General features: G+C 44.7%; 1 protein-coding gene across 1 annotated transcript; it reads right to left on the reverse strand.

Annotated features, from left to right (window-relative positions):
* Positions 1-343: 343 nt before the first annotated feature.
* On the reverse strand, positions 344-16209 carry TMED10 (transmembrane p24 trafficking protein 10). Its single transcript, XM_086893346.1, has 5 exons — positions 15874-16209; positions 11741-11861; positions 7360-7433; positions 3006-3132; positions 344-2560 (listed from the first exon to the last, which is right to left on the reverse strand). Exons 1-5 carry the CDS (start codon positions 16099-16101, stop codon positions 2439-2441), a joined length of 672 nt encoding a protein of 223 aa, XP_086749472.1. The 5' UTR covers positions 16102-16209; the 3' UTR covers positions 344-2438.
* Between the last annotated feature and the right edge of the window lie 6022 nt (positions 16210-22231).

Here is a 22231-nt window from a genome sequence, read left to right on the forward strand (position 1 = left end):
TTGTCTTAACAAAATTTTACATGAGAGCTGATGGTGAAAAATTGGATCTGGTACCCCAGAGCACTAGCCCTTGTTTCACTACCAGCCTCAAAATTCCTCCAAATAATTAGGACAGGGGGAGGGAGAAAGGCAAAAAATGGTAACCTGTATTAGGACACCTCACTTGCTGTGCTTGCAGGAAAGGTTGTGCACCCTTCCCAAGCGTAGAAATTGTTACTAGAGAAGCCTAAGGCTTGTGAAGAGTCAATTTACTTGCTGCTTCCTGTGACAGGTCAACTTTCAGGAAACAGCAGTCTGTAGGAACATGCACAGAGAGGACAAGACTCACAGCAACAAGGTGAGGTGGGTTGTTTTCCCCAAAAAAATTTTATTTGAGAAAGCTGACAAAAGTCCCCCAACCAGTCATTACAGGTAAATCCACACCAGTGCCCCACACCTGCTCCCCAGTAACTACACCAGTACAGTGAAGATCGAAACGTAACACCAGAACGATGACAGTGTAACAGTCACCTGGGGAACTTAAGGCCTCACCATCATATTTAAGATAACTTTGTACTCAGATAAGGATGGGGAGAGGATATCAAAACAGACAAGACTGGAAAAGCCCCTTTCTTGTACTGTCTTCTCAAGTTATATAAAAACAAAAGCAAAACCTTAACAGATCTACAGGCTTCAAACTGTAGGACCTAAAACCACCTTCAAACGACTTCTGTAATTCAGTCCTGTGGCACTGCTGCTGTTGCGCACTGTAACAGCTTTCAAAAACACACAAGGATAAAATGGATGCAAGGGCAGAGGAGTGGACTTAGGATCCTAATATGGCTTTATCAAAAAACAAACAAATTAAAAGCAATCAAAGTACTTTCAGTGGAACTAACAACTCCAGGAACCTGGGAATGGCAAAGAACTAATGTATTTAGATGACAGGAGATCATCTTTACATCCTCTTTTCCATTGTCTCACCCTGGACAACTGTTTCCTTCCTAGTAATACATCAGACTCGGGTCAGAAATTACAAAACTATGCTTTTTTGAAATTGCTAGGCTGGGCCCAGGGCCATGACAACCCCATCCCTACCCAGAAGTATCTGGACACAGGACACCAGAATGCTGTGCTGCTGAACCACTTGCTCTGAAGGAATGCAGAGACAATGACAGAATTGTAATCACTGCCTAAAAACTGCAGCAAGTCCAGGAAGTTAACCTGCCTTTTCCCTGCCTGTTTTATTTAACATAGTGCCATCTGGACAGCTGAGAAATGGCAAGAAGATGCTGGCTCTTGCCATCTAGTACTGCACAGGAAAACAACAGTTCTGTTGAGGGCACAGTTCAGACTGCCCCCTCATATGTAGAGTTAGCCTATTCCCACCCTGTACTGCCTTTTTTTTAATCCACATTTTTTCCAACTCCTCTGCTACCCTGCACAGCACTATTTGTACCCTCAGACCTCAATGCAGGGTTCAGGCCCTCACGTGAGCATCAGCTCACCTTGCTCTGAGGTCTCATAAAATGACATTCAGCCAGCTGCATGGATAGATGAGAAGTCTCCTGCTCAATGTAAGACCAAGTTTCCTAGCATGACCTTCTCCCATCTGCTCTGTGACTGTATCTGACCGAGGCCTCCTGCACAAAAGGCTGTTCCTGACCAAGGTTTTCAGGAAAGCTGCTGCACCATTTCAAAACAAGAGAGGCAAATCCAAGACAAACATGTGGGGGAAGGGTGGGACAAGGCTGGATAGCTTATTTGAGCAAAGCAGGCTTCTTTCCAAGCTCAAACACACTTCCAAGCCTGCCTTAGAAGGCTCCCCTTCCTCCAGGCTGAATCACCATATGCTCAAGTGCTCTGACCTGCCAGCACAAAGACACCAGCTCCCACAGGGAGAAACACAGAGGTCCACAACAGGGACCAAACCTTGGAAGACCCTCTATTCTCAGGCCCTGCTGGAATGATGAATCCTATTGCTTTGCACTCATCTCCATTTGCTCGAGGCTTAGATCCCAGCTGGTGAGGACAGGGAATCCCCCTGCTCTGCCCCGGTGTGACCTGCATGCCACCTAAAGAGCGCAGCAGGGTCAGGTGGTTCTGAGTAACACTGCAGTCACAGACAGATGGGAGACATCATCAAGCCATGATTATAAAAGGAGAATAGACAGCGCAAAAAGCTTGCTGCAGCTGTCATGGAAACATCTTTTTTTATTTAATCGCTGCCCCAGGAATACCCAAACCCATCATGACCTCCCCCACCCTCAACATCCAACAGGATTTCACAAGTCCCCCATTGCCTCCGATGTTCAGGCTCCCCTCCCCCTTTAGGGTCCAAGTTCCTCCAGAAAAGCTCCAGTCAGTGGGTATCATCTGTAAGATGGCTCCAGGAGGCCATGGCTAGGTCCAGCGGTGTCCAGCTGGGTCTGAGAGGAGGGGGAAAAAGATTTGCTCCTTTACTCAATCAGCTTCTTGGCCTTGAAGAAGCGACGCAGGTAGAAAACCTGCCAGGTGGCCAGTCCGATGAGACAGCACATGGAGAAAATGCTGAAGTACAGAACCCGGGTGTTTGTCGACTCTGAAACAGACAACAAACCACTGCATCTGAGTCTGGCATTACAGCATGCACCCCAAGATGGCAAAGTTCCCAGGATTTCTTCCCCTCCACCATGCAAAAGCAAGATAACATGAAGGCAAGGGCACCTGATAACCAGCAGCACTTGAGAATAAAAGCAGAGGGAACAACAAGGATAATAAGAGGGAACAAGGTGAAGCTGTGGTTAATGGGCAACACTGAATGGAGCAAAGTAATTCACATTAGGAATGGAGACAGAAAGAAATAATTTCTAGAGACAGAACAACAAGACTCAGTGCAGTGACTGCTTCAGGTTTCCCTTACTAGGAACAGAACAGGCAGAGACCACTATAATTGCTTGATCTCCAAATGCTGTCCTAATAACACATTTAGCAGAAATGAGGGGTTTCAGAGTTCCATCCCTCTGAAGAGGCACACAGACTCTCACCATTTGTGTCCCTCATCTCCTCTTCTCGTTTCTTCATATAGGCAAAGTCGTTAACGATGGACTCTGAAAGATCTTCCAAGCGCCTCAATTCTACTTCCAGGGGTTTCAACTTCTCCACTTTAGCAATCTAGAAAACAGGAGAGTCAAATCACTGAACCAAAACCAAAAACTCCCACATGGGTTTTCACTGCCGGTTTGAACCACTCCTCCCCACACACTATAGATCTGGGGCATCCTTCCCCTCGGGAAATACCTCTACAAGCCAGAAACTACCATTGCACAAAACACTACCACTTCTCCCACCTGTTTGCTGAAACACACTTTCCTACTACTCCTCCTACACAATGTAGGAGCACAGCATGCATGCAAGCACACTTCTTCCTTATTCGGCTTAATGTTAGCTTATTCACAGTTGGCTTCTGAGGAGTGGGTAGAAGATCTTGCCACATGACTAAACCTCCAGTGAGCGTAAGTCACAGACTGAGATACAGGTGACTAACCTGTATATCTGTACGATACAGTCCCACAAGCTCACAGGCTATCAGCACCGAGACTCCCTTCGCTAATGCTCCAGAAAGCCCAGGCAGCCCGGTTCCCAGGAGCAGCGGCTTGATTATGCCACAAGAACTCGGGTGTTTTATCAGAGCTCAGACGGAAGCCGCAGGGCAGCCCAGGCTCTCGGCAGGGAGCCCGCAGCCAGCGGGCGGCGCTGCGGGGCCGCTGCCGGGCCCGCTCCCGTCGGGAACGCTGGAACATCGCTCCTGGGCACAACGCCCAGCCCCACGGCTCACGCGCTGGGTATCCACAACCAAAAACCCACTGCAAAATTCGGTTAGAAAGCACAGCACACAACAGCAACTGTTTGAGTTGAACGTGTAGACATGTGTCTCTGCCCCAGTTGTAGCTATAGCCTGACACACGCGTTACATAAAACCTGTGACACAAGGACACTCAAGGGAAGCTAACTGCAATTCCTGACACTTCTGCAGCATGAGGTTTGGGTAACTGCGGTTCTTGCGGAGAATTTGTCACTATTACCAAGAAGTGACAGGCCCCTGCCATGAAGGCCAGATGCTGTGTCTCAGGTAATGCGGCAGAAGAAAGATGAGTTACAGCAAACACACAAAGCACCAGCAGTTCACCACCAGTCTCAGCCTCACAGGATTATTCAGATATAAGCTGCATGATGCCCATCCCTCAGTGATCCATGCTGACAGGCAGGCAACAGGGTACCCAGCATGAAAGAATCCCCAAAATGCCACTTCCAGAGGCAGCTGCCTGGGCAACAGAGGCAGAGCTGAAGAGATGCTCGTGACCAAATCAGTGCTAGCTAATCAGCCATTCCACTGAAGGGTCTCCACATGACACACATATCCTGGCAAGCAGCAAGTCATCAAACAATCATCTGAGGATTTTTCTGCTGAGGCAAGCTGTATATTATAGCTCTGCCAGCACAGCAGTGTCAGTTTGGAGTGTGTTTGAGAGGAGGGGTAGGAAGGAGTAGGTTAACCCCCTCCTGCTTTCTAGCCAATAGGTTGTAATGACAAAATCCTGTGGCCTGGCCACATATCTGCCAGCAGAGAGCTTTGCTGAAAAACTGGCACCAGTGTCTGCATGCCTATAAGCCCAGACTATGCTGACACTGCTAGAGCAGCAGGTCTGTAACACACATAAGGTCTTGAGTAGCTGTACTGACAAGCTAGCCCTGTGCTGACCAGCTCCATTATCTTCCTTGAGGGCTCATTTCCTCATTCACAGAAGGCTACAAGGGTTCCACTGGGAAAAAACAAGGTTTATCTGCTCCATCTGCATCCCTGCAGCTGCTCTTAATAGATGCATCTACAAACATCTAATAGCCACTTTTAGTCCTGCATGTATTCCAAGATGTGCATCCTGAATCACAGAATCAATTAGAGTGGAAAACACCTCTGAGATCGAGTCCAACCTATGACCTAACACCACCATGACAACCAGACCATGGCACTAAGTACCATGTCCAGTCTTTCCTTAAACACCACAACCTAACTGGGCAGTCCTGGAACCTTTTACCCCTAATGAACCCAACATGCACAGCTGCTCCAAGAGATTTTGTAAAAAATGCCCACCAAGCATCTGAGATGGTGGAACATATCATTCCTGAAAGAACGTCTGGACCACCAGCACCAAGATAACAACTCCAATGAGCTTTCCAGAGATCACTTAAAGATTTGTCAAAGCCTAACTCTCTTCCTGGCATAGAAGGAGATACACTATAGCCAAGAATTGACAAAGAATAGTTGATGTGGAAAAAAACCTAGATCATCAAGCATTCTTAGTGCCATCAGAAATCTTTTCACTTTTCTGTATCTTCATTTCTACTTCTTAAATGGATAAAGTTATTCCTCCCAAATCCAGATAACTAAGGTATGACATTGCAATTAGATCTTCTAATCCAGCTTAACTATTCCAGCTGCTTTGCTCCAAGAATGCCTGGATCTATGAAAGTTTATGAAGCCAGACTTAGACAGTATCAGTGACCCTCATTAAACTCCCTGAATCAAGTCTCCTTGCAGCAATTCAACAAGAACAACTACGGCTGTACAGCAGGTCACTGGTACCCAACAACAGATGAACATCACAAGCAAAAGGCTCAGAAAGGCTGCAATTCCATGAGAGAAACCTGAGCAACACTCCTGCCCTCTGAGGCCTTACAGCAACCTGCCAAGTCAAAACTCACAACTTCTACAGCAAACTGAGAAGAGAGATGGTGAAAAAAAGAAAACACACTGCAAAGCAGTGTCATTAAACATCTATAGCAGCTGTACAAACAATAAATCAGTTTGAGTCCTTTGCAGACATGCTGCTCAACAAGGCTCAATACAGTCTACCACTCTGAGAGGTCCTCACAAGTCAAGGATGCTTGCTGGGGCTGCCAAGATCTGCATTTGGTACCAAGTGGGACTGCAAGTCTAAATTCTTTATCTCTTGTACTTGTCCATGGATCTTTTCCCTCAATGAGCATGAGAGATGCATTTATTCCAAGACAGTTTTATCAGTACAACCAGTGAGTATGCAGATATACAGGCATAAGAGAACCTTTCTGCACAGCTACAGAGCTTCTTGGTAGCACTACAGTAATGTAACTCTGGAGTATGCTCTGGGGTGGTATTTAAAGGGATTCTGTACATTTAGCAAATATAATCCTTCCAGTTACACTGTCAGAGATTCACCCCAAAAAATCTCAACATCTTGCAATCCCTCAGCAGCAGGTTGACAAACAGCTGGCCTTATGAGTGCTCCACTCTTCCCTGACCCCAGGCACATTTTTACTCTCCATGTAGGATGTGCTCCAGACTGACTTAAACTATGATTCCTCTGCTCCTGCCTGACCCCAAGCACCTCCTTACAGCCCACACAGGAAGTGCTCCAAATCAATTTAAATCACCTAAGACCAGACACCCCAAAGTTTGAAAGGATATAGGAACACCAGCACAACCATCTCAGAAATCTGTTCATTTTCTATCTGGAACCATGCACAGCCTCCTCTGCTTCCCGCTCTCCTCTTTATGGCATATCCCATGCTCCTATGCACAGTGGACACAGCAATCATTTGTGAGACTCTTTCTTCACCAATAATTCTAATTTTCTTAGGCACAGGCTCTGTACTGGGGAATGACTGATCCCAAATTCTATTGAGCCAAAAGCATGATAGCTGCCATAAAAATTCAGCATTCAAACCAGTCAGGACTGTCTCAGCCACAAAGTAACTGCTACTCTACACAGCTGGCTCTTGGGTCTAAGCAAGCTGTGTCCTCCTAAGATGGAAATGTTTAGGTTTTTATGACTATTTCCGATGTCACATCTTCAAACCAAATACCCATTCCAAAGCAGCTACTACTCTGCCAAACACCTTTACATTGATACACTGCCAGTTCTTAGAAACACACAAGTGCCATTTCAGGCTTGCTGAGCCAGTACATCTTATAGGCAGGAAGGTAAGATCAGGAACACTGAAACTTGACCTTTAAGAGAAGGTCTGAGATTAACTTAAAATGACCTCTGCTGCTGGGGCTGGGGAAACTTCACCTCTCAGTGTCTTGTTGCCTTTAATGCCTATGAAGCTGGGTCATGCTGTCCTAGCAAAGAAATTCACACATCAGGCTCCAGTTCCCAGAACACAGAATCAATTCTAGTTGATGTTTATATTACTTTTTTTTCCCCCTACCATAACAAAGCTTCGCTGCAATTGTAGTTTGCAGACAGGCTTTCATCACCACTGGGAAAAGAGCTTCCCATCACGAGCCCAGATCTACAAAAGACATCACGTGAGTGCTGGGAAAGGGGAGCCTGCAGTGCAGGCAGCCAGGGAACATACCTCCTCGTAGTTCTTTGCTTCAACGCCATGCTTCATATCCAGAGTCACGAGCTGGTCCGGCATCCTCCCTGTTCCTGGAAGCATAATGAAAGGATTCCTTGTGTGAAACATTCAGCCTGCCAGGAAATCACCAGCTCTTCCCACCAGTGAGGAAGAACTCAAATCCCTCCCCCCGCTCCCTCCATGTCTGCAGCTAACTGCGGAGGCAGCACAGTCCAGCCTAAAAATACAGAGACTTCACAATAAATCCTGGCTGAAGGAGAGCCTCCCAAAGATAATGAGAACAAGCTGTAACTAAAAGCACTCACTGAGTGTCTACAGGATGCAAATCACTGTAAAAACTGCAGAGGACTAGAACATGAACACCAGCTGCTATGAGACAGCCTAGTGAAAGACAAGTCACCAGAGGGACAAATATTCAACTGGGAAGCCCACGTTCACAGGAAGTGAACCAGCAATTTGTCAAGGTTACTGGGGCTATAAACAGCTTTACATTCAAAGGAGCAAATGATAAACTGCTCCAGCTGAGGAACATGGCATGTAAGGACTACTGACCCTCACATGCTGGAATGTCTGCAGAAGCCAAGACAATTCCTTTACCAACCATCTCAGATACCCAAAAACCACACTGCTAATGCAAGCCCCAAGAGAGCAAGAGGCTTCTGAAGATGGGAAAACACTGCCTCAGAAAGCTGCCAGCTGGAGCTGCACAAACAGCACACAAGGCTGCAGTCACCAGCAGAGTGGGTATCTTTCAAGGCTGTAACCCCCAGGCTAGGGAAACTTGTGGCTCAGAGCTTCTTTCAACTGCTACAAACTGTGACATCTGAGAACGTTCATAAGAGGGAAAAAAAATGTCTAAGACAGTCATATCAGATACTCTCAAAAATGCTGCACATCAGCTTACCTGAGTATTATTCTCTACTCTACCACCCACCAAGAAAACGTCTGTATGTAACACATTTCCAAATCCCAGCATGTTGGGACATACAGCTGTCCTCAACTGGCTGCCAGCAAAACACAAGGTCTGAATTTACTTAAACTATGAATTTCAGGGTCTTTATCCAGGAGCATGTCCAATACTCACATTTTGTCTTAGAAGACTGATAGGTGGGCATTACCTCAGTCCACAAACAAATTCAATGTACAGTTTATAATGGATTACCCCAGTTGGAAGATATTCCAGATCTTCAATATAACATCCCCAAATTTTTTCTCTACCCACTCACTGAACAGCTCTTCAACACCAGAGTAGAATCACCTTCTGCTGCTAGCAAGACAAAGAATAATCCACTGATAAAATGGTGCATATCAATTATAAACAGCTTCTTAAGTCTCCTTAAGGGAAAGCACTATACAAGACCCCAACAGATAATTATGACTAGGAAGGAATTTTATTGTTTTCTTATAAAAGACCAGTTACTGTAAGAAACCCTTGAAGTCCCAGCACTGTTCTTTAATAGCCAGGCTGTATACAACCCCCAGTGCTCCTTTCCCCAACCACAAGTTTTGACTGCTTATGCCACACACGTTACTGGCATGCATGGAGACAGACAGGTAGGACAGACAACAGTAGTTGCAGAAAAAAATTCACAGCACAGTTCAGTGAGAGGTTTTTTTAATGGTGCTCAAGTTATAGCAACTTGAGTTGAGAGCTAAAGTTTGCAGGAATAGATGAGAAAGATGAAAAGGCCAGTGAACAGAACTAGAAGAATTAATTTGCTAAACTGGAAGGGAGAGCTGCCAAGAGGCAGTAAGTAACCAGAAATCTTAAAGCTGCCAGGTGCAAAGGGATGGACAGCAGACATTTTGCAAGAGGTTAACATTGTCAGGAACCGGCAGGGAAAAACTCAAGCTGCTCTCCTGTAAGTTTACTAAGCCCAAGGCAGCTCCCTTCACACTCATCAGATCCTCAGAAACCCCTTGCTTCTCCTTCAGCCAAGGCTCACCAGAGCAGGCTGGATCAGCAGCAAAGAAAAAAAACAGTCGAGATTCAAAGATCATGAACTAAACTGATACCTGAACTCCTCATGTCTTCAAGAGATCATCTCATCTGAACTGTTTTCTTGGAAATTAGGGGAGCTCTTAATTTGCAAAGTCAGTGGAAAAGTGGGTTGAACTGAACATCAAAAAGTTTTCCCACAGGAATTCCAGAAAAAATGAGTCCTAACACTCTTAAGAAAGTTTGGGAAGAGAAGAATTACAGAAGGAGCCTTCAGTTAAAGATTAGCACACAGGAGAGCCCTAGAGGGAAAATGCAGTGAGGCCATGAGAGTAAATGTGCCTGGGAGCAGAAGTGCTCAGGAAGACAAGACCATTCTGCCTGGAAGAGGGTAAAAAGCCCATTATGCAAATACAGCTCCAAGAAGCACCCTAAGAACTTCTCCACTCTATTAAGGTGAACCTTCGATATAAGATCTCCTTCTCACTTCCTCTTCCTCATTTCTGTGGTTAGGGATTGAGAAATCCCAGTTGCTTGAACCCCTCAGATCCAACAGCTCTAGGCTTCCTCTACCAATAGTTCATCTATTTCAGTACTCCACAAACATCCACCTCGGCTGCTGCCTGAAGTCCTGATTACTCACTTCATAAGACCAGGAAAAAGACCCTAACTTTTAAAGAGAAACATGGGAATTAAACAGATTTGGTAAGTTGCCCCACTCCCATGCTGATCTTATAGAGGAAACAAGGTACTTCTTTGTGACGTGGTTACTTCTTTCCAAGTACCTTAACCAAGTCCTGCAGATGATCAAGCCTCAGTGTCATGTCCCTTACTTAAATAATTCCAGTACAGACGTGGGAAGTCTGGAGATACTCTAGCTGGAATTTGGGGCACCTGGGTCCAAAAAGAAACCCTCCAAAAGAGGCTCCAGTTCTCAGTTGGTGAACTCTAGATTTTGGCAGCTCAGTGCCCCACAGGTCATCAAGGCAGAAAATGCATTTAGAAATACTTAATCCTCAACCATATTGAAAGCTTTAAAACAAACTTGCAACAAGGAAGTCAGGGAACAAACATTTGCTACAGTCAAAATAGCTGTAAGGGGCTCAGTCTAGGCAAGAAACCTCTGCTCAAAAGCACCGAACCAAGAGTCTAGACACAACTAAAGAAAGAAACCTTTCCCACTTCAGTGTGTGATCACATGGAAGCTATGAAAAGATTTGCAGGACTGTCTGGAGACTTCTCAAATACCCAGGTGTTGGAAAGTAAATAGCATGAGTGACTCCCAGATGAGTCACTAGTGCCTGCATGTCTCAATGTGTTAAGGGACATTTGGAAGTCCTACCTTTGGAGTAAAATAAAAACATAATCCTGAGCACTTGGGGTCACTATTTTATCTGTAAAATACCATAGAAGAGGTGTTACAAACCAGATACCTCCCAATCCCAGCAAACAATATAGCCTTCTCTTTCTGTAAAATTCTCTTCAACTTGCAAATTGTTTGCATCTTATGTATGTAGCAAAACCAGCAAAACGGCAGCTGCCTTTCAAATGATTTGAGGAATGCTGCTAGGAATACTCTGTGAAACACTCTGGGGTCTTTTAGGATAAGACCTAAGAAAAACTGGGCCCACGGAGCAGAACTCTGACAGTAACCATAAAAAGATCTAGCACCTACAAACTTGCATGCGCTCACACCACCACTGATGAGACTAGAGCCCACATGTTGCCACTTTCAGCATGTTTGTCCTGAAGTTAAGACGGGCATTCAAAGCAGTACATGCGTCACACTCACAGGAAACAAGCCTCTGCATTTGTTAGGCAACCATCCTTGTAGCACAAATGCAAAGCTGACATCCTGCTCATTTCCCCTTCCCTTTATTGACCACTTGAAGAGCAATTGTGGGTGCAAATCAAGGACACATTCCCTATACACACACAATCCAACCTCATGAAATAGCTGTCAACCTATCGCAGGATAGCTGCCAAGAATACATTGTGCATAGACCACATTCAACCAAATGGGGAAAAAATGGCCTGCTGGGGTGAAAGAGAGGTCCTGGAGATGATGGCACCCAGCTCTGTCATAGCTCAACTGCAAGATGGGGAGAAGTATGAAACTGGCAGCAGAAATGTGGTTTGCCCACTGGTACTGCCGCTCATTGCAACTGTGGTGACCTCTGCAGGAGAAATGCCCAATTCCCCTTTCAGAGGAAACCCAAGTGCTTTACACAACAGCCACAGAGGATTACTTCAAATGCAACACACAGAGCGGATGTTCTGCAGTGAGACTGGCCACAACCTCCGGAAGATCACCTCTAAAAGTCAAAATGTGTTCTGGGGACCACACTCAGGATCACTTTACTTGTCTTCCTAACCCACATAGCTACACAAACTTAATCAGAAGCTAGAAACAGCCAGCACATCTTTCATTTCACTTACCCACAGGAAGCTTGCTCTCAAAGCAGGCCTCAAACATATCATAGTCTTCAGTGGTGAAGGCAAACTTGCCCTTGGTGGCATCCTCCTTGGCATACAGGATGTGCCCAGCCGAGTCAGTTATCTGTAAGAGGGAGAATGAAGGTAAGAAAAAGCACTTTGCTGCTGTGAGCTCATTGCTGCCTATGCAGCAAGAGTAATCCTAGCCTGCCCTTTGGATCTGCTGCCTTCTCCTTTCAACAGTTTTCCTCCTTCTTTGTGACTATATCCATTCCTCCCCTCCTCATCCACACACCAGGAGCTGACAAAGTCAGAGTGACTATAAAATAATTATTGACTCTTAGATCCAAAAAACCGTCAACCAACCAAAAAACAACAACCACCAAAAAGAAACCACCACCAAAAAGCAATCGAGCAACGAATCAAAAAAAATCCCAAACTGAAACCCACATTAATTTCTCTTCCTCTTATGAATCCCAAATACAGACTACATGTAAGAACTATAGCTGAACCAAACTGTCATTCATTGTCTTTATTTTGCAAGCAAAATTCATGAATTCTCATAGCAACAGAGATAGGGAGAAGACTTATGGGATAAAAGAGTCACATTCCCCAGAAGATGAAACTGAGAAGGGTACATCTAGTCCTCTAGAAATGGATCATGAGTGTAGCCCTGAATTACACAAGGTTTGGGTGCCAAGACCCATGAAAGTAGCCACTTCAGAGGACAATTCAGACTACACAGACAGAATAATGATTGCTTTGCACTAACTCCATAAAACTACTAAGAGTAGGCAAAAACTGTGGAAGACCTACAAAAATGCTTCAACAAAGAGTATAAAAATAAAGGACACACATTTCATGACGCAAACCTGAGAATAATTGTGCTCAATTAGAGGCTCCATCCAGCTGAAACACTCTGACCGAGGAAAGGGGTGAAAAAACCAGAAGGTGTTACAGCATTGCATGAAAATTAACAGTGTGTATTCCACTGGAATGCTTCCCATTTTCCCTTGATGCTAATTTTTAACAGGTATGTCTGAAACAGCCTGGACACCAAAGTTATTAGGGGTCTTTGAAAATCTTAGAGATGAAGAAAGGAAAAAGCTTGGGAATAATTTTAAAGGTATATAAGACCAAAGTACACAAAATAATATGAGGCATGGAAAAGGTAAGTCAGATATTCTACTTTACTCCAGCCTTTGTCCCTGTACAAAAGGGCTATGTATCCAGAACTATTCTAAGGAAACATTCTTTACTCTTATTAGAGCACCTAATTAACTCTCTAGCACTGGATTTGAAACAAGTGTGGACCTACTCATGGATGAGAGTAACTGCATTAGGCAGGAAAAACAATCAAGTATATAAATTCTCAAACTTTATGGTATAAACCATAGCAGGCAAGACTTTAGGAACAAGCTTCCTCTATATACAGATCATCCCACAATGGCCTGTTAGGGGATTTGTTGTAGCTGCCCCAATGTACGTTGTCAGTGTCCAAGAACCAATGAGAAGCACTGTTCTCTGTGCAGCAGCTCAGAGCTGTACCCGTTTTCAAGTGGCAAGCAGATGAGAGCACACCTGTGCAGTCAGGCACAGGCAGCTGTGCTGCCCTGCCCTTGCCACAAGCCACCAGCTACCTCCTGTCTAGAAGCCACAGGCACTGCAAGGCACTGAGAAGCTTGGCCCAAGTGAGCAGGCCTATCTGCAGCAGAGGACTGTGTATGTTTGACCATGCCAACACAATGTAAAAGCCTGTGATTTGACCACCACATGGCACATGCTGTTCAGTGGAGCAGTCATGATTAACCAAGATGCCTTATCAGCGTAACACCATACATTTTGCACACCGGGTTCTCCATTACAAAAGTAGTCAGAACAACATAGCTCTCAGATGCCCCTATTATTTTGAGCACTATTTTCCTCTGCCTTTGTAGACACCAGAACTAATCTTCATGCAGCTTGATCCATTTCTGCCCTTTGCAGCTCATGAACAGCACTCTGGACAGTAAAAGCTCTGCTATCCACTTTCATCAAAACTGAATAGCATTACCCAAATCAGCCAAATACACTGCCCATTCAGGCGGGTGTGCGAGGGCGGGAGAAGCTGATAATAGCCCAGCCAGAACGCTTGTGGGGGAGTCGACCTGAAAGGGATTTTTCATGCTATTCTAACGTTATTTACGGTAAGGCAATCCCCTACAGACAGGGCATTGTTTGCCCTTGACAAACAGCCCGATACCGTCGGGCTCGACAATGGGGCAGAGGCACGTGGCTGCCAAAAGAGAGCTCAGGAGCCCTCGGCCCCCCCGCAGCAGCCAGCTGGCAGAGCCAGCGGATTCCTGCGACACAGAGGGTGCCACTGTTAGGGCTGGGTGATCACACACACAAATCTCAGCTCACCGGCAGGAACCGAACTGAGCCTGGACAGAATTAGACACCAACCTCCTCCCTCCTCTGTTCGGTGGCCCGATCCAAGGGGCCACAGCAGACCATCCAGTGCGGAACAGTGAGTACCTGCAGACATCATGTCCTGAACTGACCCTTCCCACACAGACCACAATGAAAGCAGGCACCTATCAGAGAGGTTCCAGCACTTATAGCAAGCACTGCATATTGGAAGGACACAGCACACCGGAACAATAAGAAGGAAAGCAAGAGTTACATACATTATTTTTTATCCTTTGTAACTTTTTAAACTATACAAGGCTTTTAAAAATTATTTCAATTTATGGTTCGAACAAAAAAGAAATTCTATAAGCAGTACCACCTGGATACCAGCTTCATCAGCAAAGCCAACCATGACTCAAACATGGGATTCACTGGTTCACCATCACCTCCTTAGATAAATCCTGTGTCAGAATAGTGAATTTTGGAAGAGACCTTGGGGTCACCTGACCTAAGAGTGGGTAACCTGAGAACCAGGAGGCTTGGTTACCAAGCAGTAAGAGACAGATGGGAACATGGCACTCCAACTAAAGTCCACGTGCCTTACCAAGCAAATACTACATCAACATTTTAAAGCCTTAATGCTGCTTGGCTCTGCCTCTACACAGACAAGTTCTCCCTCACAAATGATGCAAGAACAAAAGAACATGATTTTTAAAAAAGGCTACAGAAGAAGCCTTCTCTAGCCATAACCAAGCACAACTGACAATAATGCCAGGGCCTTCAGGCATTGGTAGGCGGATGCTGGAAAGGCAACCTGATTTCAGGAGCTCTAAAATACTCAAGAACACCAAGTTCAGATCCTGAGCAGACCATCCCGTTTCTGTTTGCATTCTTACTACTGAAACCTTTGGAAATGTAGACAGAAATAGAAAAGGGACAGAAGGCTCTTATGAACTTGCTATTTAGCAACAGACCTTATTCAGCTAGGTTGGAATTTTGAAGAAAGCCTAGGAAAGGCAGGCTGTGGGCAGAATTAAAGTGAAGCTATTGAATTAAAGTGAAACTGTCGAAGTTTTATAGCCGTGTACTAGTCACGTATATTCTGCCAACCCTGTACTTCCTAAAGATCCTTCAGGATCATTTTCTTCTCTGCAGCAAACATCTGCCCAGCTAAAATCCATGCAAGCCACGACACAGCAAGATGAGAACAGCCATTCTGTGTACCAGAACACGGTTTCTCAGCCCCCATTCCACTGTGCCAGGAGCCCGTTGTGCCAGGCCCTACGCATGGAGGGAGCCCTTGGAAAGCCACGTCACCATAACCCTTTCCTGCTCACACAATGTCAGCAGCCTTGGTACAGCTTTATCGGAGCGGCCCATCTCGCCAGGCACCGGATAATCTGCATCGTGTGCGGATTAAATGGCAGACTGCGGGACGGGCCGCTGCAACTCAATCTTTGGGGAGAAAAAGCTCCTATTTGGCTCAAGCTAAAACGCTGCCCTGGTCCCTCGCTGCCCCGCACCCGGAGCTCTTGGGCAGGCTGGTGGCCCCTGGCACAGGGAGGGTCCCGCGGCGCGGCGCAGGCCGGGCGGCTGTCGGCTCACGCGTGGGCCGGTGTCACGCGTGGAACACGTCACCCCTTCCTTCCGTCCTTCCTTCCCCGCCCCGCACGGCCGGCGAGGGGAGGCGGGGCCGCGCCGCCCGCCCCGGCCACCCCCGCCCCCCCGGTCGGCGGGGGCCGCACCTTGAGGTTGGCGGAGGGTCCGGTGGAGGAGCCCGGCGGGGCGCTGATCTCGTACTCGCCCGTGACCAGCGTGTCGCGGTGGATCTCCTCCCGCAGGCACTTCCGCGCCTTGCCCGGCAGCTGGAAGGAGATGGGCCGCGCCGGGCCCGGCAGCAGGAGCAGCAGCAGCAGCGGCAGGAGCGGGGCCCGCCCGAGGCGGGGGCGGCCGGGCAGCGGCGGCAGCGGCATGGCGGCGGCTCCGAGTGCGGCGGGCCGGGCCTGCCTCCGCCGCACGTGACCGCCGCCAACGCCGCCGTGCGTCAGCGCGGGGCGGGGCCGGGGCGGGGCCTCGTGAGGGAGTGAGGGCCGCGGGCCTGGGGCCCGACGCCTGACCCTTCCAGGAGGCTCTTTCGTTATAAAACAAATGAGTAATGAAGTTAATCCAGTAATAGCGGACGGAAACGAGTAATAATGGTTTCGCTGGTTTAAGAATTGGAAAATTAGAACAAAACCAAACGGTGCTTTGAGGCGGAGGAGCATTCTAGGGATGGATGAGCAGTGTGAATTTCCATGAGACTGCCTCGCGGCTGAGGTCCTTCTCTGGGAGAGACACTTGCTGTTTATTGTATGGGGTTTTTTCACTTTTGAGGAGTAACTTCCCTCTTGAATTCTTCACACAAGAAAATTCAATTTTATCAGATGTCCCACTTCTTTGCATCAATGCCTTGCAAATACCATTCTATAGGAGTATCCAAGTGTTTTTAACAGCAAATAAAATTATGATGATTTTTGAAAACAGAGCATTTTTTCTCTCCTTTTCCAGCATATACCCAGATCTACTTTCTCCTTTTTTTCATCTTGACATATTTTACTCTTTAGGAAGATGGCATTAAGCGACCACTGCCCAGCTTTGTGCTGCTGTTTTCCCTGGCATCACATCCTCTCCATTCCCAGCCTCCTGGCCTGGTAGTGGAGCTGCCAGGAAGAACGCACACAAGTGGGAGCAGTGACTTGTTCTGCAGCGTAACCTGCAAAAAAGGGAGGAGGAAAATTGCACAGGTGTGTGGTTATGATCACCGCAGTCAGCTTCTGAGATCAGCTGCAAATATTTGGGTGTGCTAAGATGTAAGGAAAAGCAGGAAGAAAGAAATGGATAGAAACATTGCTAGAAAGCAAAATATATATTTTTTTTATTTCCGTTAGCTTGAGTAAAAAAAATTACACCATTTTTCCACTTTTATTCCTTAAACATCACCAGCTGTGTTCTCTCTCTGGTCAAAATATGTCTTTAAGGCTAAGCAATAACAAGGAGTTGGTACAAACTTCAATTTGAAGAGGCTTTAAGTGGCAAATTTCATGCCTGGATATTAACCTGTGGAGGATTTTAAAGAAAGTTCAGTGCTTTTGTCTGCTTGTGCTCATATTCACTGAGAAAATATGATTAAACTCTCCTGCAGGAACAGGCACTAAACCCAAATGTACAGAGGTGGAGTGACCTCATTGCTTGGAGGGAAATAAAAAAAACCTTCACAAAGAAAAAAACTTTCAGAAAAAAAAACCCCAAAACAACAAATACCTCCCAGCACTAGACCTTTGCCCTTACTTTAAGCTCCAGTTTATTGTTTGAAGTGGGATTTACAGTCACTTGATAGACATTTCAGTACATTTTTATTTTTCTTATCAGTTCACAAACCTTCCCTTACTTGGACGATTAAATTATTTGGAAACGTAACCATAATAAAATAAATATTTTGCCCTTTTGCAATATGTCAAACTATAGTTGCAAATGAGAACATTCTTCCCATTGCAGCATTTAAGGCTGAAATAGTTATTGTTTCACAAACTTTAAGAAACACAGATTACTAGAATATGAAGATATAAAATTCCTGATGAAAGAGGCACAGCACAACAAATTTCTTCATGCAGAACATTCCTCAAACCAGTGATATGTATCCAGCCTTGTAACATGTTTAAACCATTCAATAATCTCTTATTTTCCAGAGAAAGTTGCTAATTCATGTTAAAGTAGCCTCGTTTTCTAAAATCAAAATGTGAACTCAGCCATCAAAAAGCAAATAAACGACTGACTACAATCCCTTTCTGTTGTGCCCATTTTGTCATGGTACATTTTTAGATGAGTTACATTTATGACCGACAAATTTATCCCCTGCTTTCTGTTGTAGTCTCCTCCTGTGGATGTATTATTCTAGAAACTGCCACACAGGCAAGTTCAGACCTAATTATAAAACCCCCTCAGAGATCCTTTAATGCCTCAGTGTGTTATGAAATAAAATGGTACAGAGCTGCAGTGAGTCTCTTCACAATCCCCAGCTTTTGGCTTTAAAGCACTTAAACATGCAATGGGGCAATCTCCCTTGAGTGTGCAAAGTTACTTACAGCAGAGGGAAAGCATTTGAAGATCCTTTCAGCTGCAGGTTAGGAAATAACAGTCTTGCAGGGACATGCCTTAATGTTTCCACATAGTGGAGGCTAACAAAATTAAATGCTTCCTGTAATTCAAAAACCCTGAACAGAGGTGAAGGAGAGATTGATAACTTGTTACACAACTTTCCGCATGAAGTGATGACCTATTTTAGACTAATCTGCTGTGTTAAGCGTTGTGGGAGCTCAGCAGTCAGCTGGAAGCAGGTTCTCACTGCAGCCAATCCATAGGCAAATGGGTGTACCCCCAAAGTAAACATTAACATCAGCTGCCAATCATGACACACTGACCAAATTCAAACCATTTTGTCCATGTGATAAAAGATACCTTCTATCTTTCCAAATATCCCCAATGCAGTTTTACTGCTGTCTTGAATATGATGAAGAGAGCAATGAATTATTCAGCTTTCAGTTCTGTTTTATCAGAAGAGCAATGGAAACCTTTGGGTGTCTCTATAGTTTGACAGCAAAGGCCATTGAAGAAAATATGCCTCTTCCCACCAAATTTCTAATTTTTCCCATCTGACAAAGTTCACAAAGTGTTAGCAGTAGTCAATTCCTGCCACACCAAAATGTATCTTTTATCTATGGTAAATGGAAGAAAACAACACTAATTTGCTCTCTCCATGAAACAATGTGTATGAATTACATAATTAAACCTTTATTTTACTGCTTCTGCGTCAGCTGCTGTGGCATTTTTGCATTTTCTTCTTTTGGACAATAAAAAGTTGAAACAATGTTCCTCCTAAAAGCTATTCTAGACTTACTTTTATGCTCTAATCCTTTTTCATTCTGCCTTGCACCTGGCAATCTGCTACAAGCTACTGAGAAAATTCTATAAAAATTACATATGCTTTACAATGCTAATCAGTGTTTTTACTAACCATGTGAAATTATCCATCCACCACTTCTGGAAAGTGCAAGGCCACTTCTTTCAAGGGGCTATATTTGTACTCATTGCTGGGATATAACTCTCAAAGTCATCATCATGATCACAATCCAGATAGAGATGTTATTCGATCAACTAAAAATAAATCAGTGGCTAAACAGCCATAAAACAGCACTGCACTGCTTTGTCTCTCCTGTAATCTGTCCCAGAGATCACATATACTGTGTGCTGGACATATAGATAAAATATACAGTGTTTGGGTAAGAGGCATGGAACAAAACAACTTTAGATATCAAGAATCATTTGAGTTGAATCCTTTGAGGAGACAAACTATTGTTACAGTACATTTGTATGTATTTGCTTCCATTTCATCAAGTGACTAAAGTTATTCCTACAAAGTACTTCAAAATCCTGCAAGGATATGAATTGCTTGAAATCAAGTGTATGAGGCTTAATCTAAGTTATGAGTTCATTTAGGGAAACAAAACATCCTTCATCAAGGACAGCCCAGATTCAATCACAAACAAACCACTTTGAGGAAGCGAGCATTCATGATTCTTCTCTCTTCTCTCCCCAGAGCTTTTCCTGCTGCCAGGCAGGTTTTCACCTTTTAAGTAGTAGCCTGACAGCCCTCCCATCTTTTTGAGGAAACCTCCCACTTCGCTTCCCAGCAACTTTCACCTACTGCCCTCCTGGAGCTCAAGGGAAGCCCATTCCCAGTGGATGGCTCCAGGAAAAGCCCTGCTTCTCCCACATCCCCAGTGGCATGAACTGTGTTAGCTCCCTGTCCAGCAGAGGCCTGCTGGTCTTTCCTGCTCACCAGCAACGGTGTTGAGATTAACTTTTCCAGAAAACACCAATGCAGAGTTCACCTAGAAACCCTCAAGTTCTGCAAGAAGCAGCTGGCTTGTTACCTCCTCTCAAGCCTCAGCCCTGTCCTCCTCTGACCTTTGTGATAAACATGCCTCTGCTCAGGGAGGGTAACAAATTACTGTTTACACAGGCTTTCAAGAATCTCTACAAAAGAAGTTTTGTTACCTAAGCCACAACTCTAAAAAAATAGAAGCTTGGGATACTGTCTTGTCTCAACAGGCAAACTCTCCAGTGTCGTCATACCATTATTTTTCTTTCAGTTGTGAATCACATTGCAGGCTCAAAGCAACACAGAAGTGAGTACATTTGATGTTTGGGGCATAACTTTATAGTTACTTTTTCTTAAAAGACTGCTCTTGAGATCCATCTGATTAAATGCACATCTCTGCATCTCATGGGCCATGGGGGCTGCATCCTCTTTCCAAGCAATGGAGAGAAGGAAGTTATCCTAGAGACGTCTTCTCATCCTGAACCAGACACCCAAATCTAGTGAGATAAATCTCATTCCAGATTTCTTCAAACTGAATTTATGCTGAAAACCAAGGTCTAATCAGCAGTTACATTGTGTATTGATGCTCTGCACAAGTCTGACTGAGCTGTGTCCTTGCCTGTGTAAGGTGTACAGCATCTTAACTAAGAGGTGACTGGTCAGGTCCACCTTCCTGCAGCTCAGCTCGAGTCCTCATTCACCTCATCCCTGCCACCTGACAGGGACCCTCAGGCCAGCTTCCAGACCACTCAGACGAGTTCCTCCACTGTCCTCTTTCTGATAAAGGCTAGAGATGGATATGGCATAGGAGGACAATAGAGAAATCCACAGCAAAAGGACAGGACATTTTTACTCCAGCATCAAACAACTATGAGTTAGACCTAACCAGAGGCCCTCAGAAGAAGACACACTATCCTTCTTAAAACATACACTCACTTTTAAAAATCTGGATCTTTCTGCCAGCGATACAAATTCCAATGCTTTTTAATATCACTGCATTATTTTAATCAGATGCTTTCTAGAGCTGCCTGTAAAGGTATTTCCTTACAATCAGTTTCAGATTTTGGTAACTGCAAGCCTGTGACAGAACCTGTCCTCCAGTTGTGCATGATGGGAACATAATCAATTTCACTCTGAAGAAAGGTGGCTGCCTAAGCTGTGAGGAGACAGCAACTGAGGGAAATAGATGAGGAAAAATACCAGGTTAGGTATCGGGAAAGGCTTAAGTATTAGTGTGTCTAAAAGCAACTCTTTCAAATAATTCCCAATTAAGACAAGCTGTGACTTCAGTGGTATTTTTAAAAGAAAAATTCTGAACTGAAGTCCTAATGCAACCATCCAGAGAGACTTTCACATGTCAAAAGTAATGTGAAAAATACTCAGAAATTAAAAAAGTAAACACTCTTGTGTAGGCTTTGCACATGACAGCAAGAAGATTTTATTGTGTAGGAAGCCTGAAGTCTTTTTATTATTCTATGACAGTGATGATTAAATGTTGAAAGGTTTTGTTACTAGAGGCTGTATTTCTTCAAGGTCTAATTTTAATTATTTTTAACTTTTCAGATATTTAGCATTTTTATCTGTCTGTTCTTAGACCTTTCCTTCTTATACATTGAGAGTAATTGCAAGAACACTGGAGAGGAAATACCAAGACTATAGAGAGCTTGGATTTCTAACTTGAAACACAAAACTAATCTTAGCTGTAGCTATGGAGCCATGATTTCAGAATTATATTATCCTCATATCACCTGGTAAGAATAAAAAGAGGACATCTATGTGCAGCAACACTATCTATTTCAAAGATATTGTCATGATAGATTTAACGGAGAGTACCAAACCAGGTTCCCCACTGAAAATAACACTTAATGAATTCTTCCAGACTGACATATTTTTTTCAACTCAGAACAACCTTGCTGATTGTTTGAAGATTAACGTAAAGAACATTCCTTCCTGCAACTCATCAGAATGACCAGCATCTAACAAACGGCATAATGAATATTAGCTCTTGTATATCAACAGCGCAGCTGAATGCTCCCAGTTCTTGGAGGAGGCTTGGCAGCAAAGGCAGCAGTTAGATGGGATGTTTATTGGATGTCTTCCACCAGCTGCACTGCGTGGTGGCTTGACTGTTAGATTATAAATATTTCCCCTTGTGAAAAAGGGAAGTTGGCTGGATGAACACTGAT

Source organism: Cyanistes caeruleus, chromosome 6 (assembly GCF_971803275.1).
Source record: "Cyanistes caeruleus chromosome 6, bCyaCae1.hap1.1, whole genome shotgun sequence".
Taxonomy (NCBI): Eukaryota; Metazoa; Chordata; class Aves; order Passeriformes; family Paridae; genus Cyanistes; species Cyanistes caeruleus.

Coding starts and splice junctions, on each gene's coding strand:
- TMED10 (XM_086893346.1), bottom strand. CDS start 16,101: ATGCCGCTGCCGCCGCTGCCCGGCCGCCCCCGCCTCGGGCGGGCCCCG. Junction 11,862..15,873: donor GACCCTCCGCCAACCTCAAG/GTGCGGCCCCCG, acceptor TCCCTCTTACAG/ATAACTGACTCGGCTGGGCA. Junction 3,133..7,359: donor AAGCAAAGAACTACGAGGAG/GTATGTTCCCTG, acceptor CCTGTTTTCTAG/ATTGCTAAAGTGGAGAAGTT.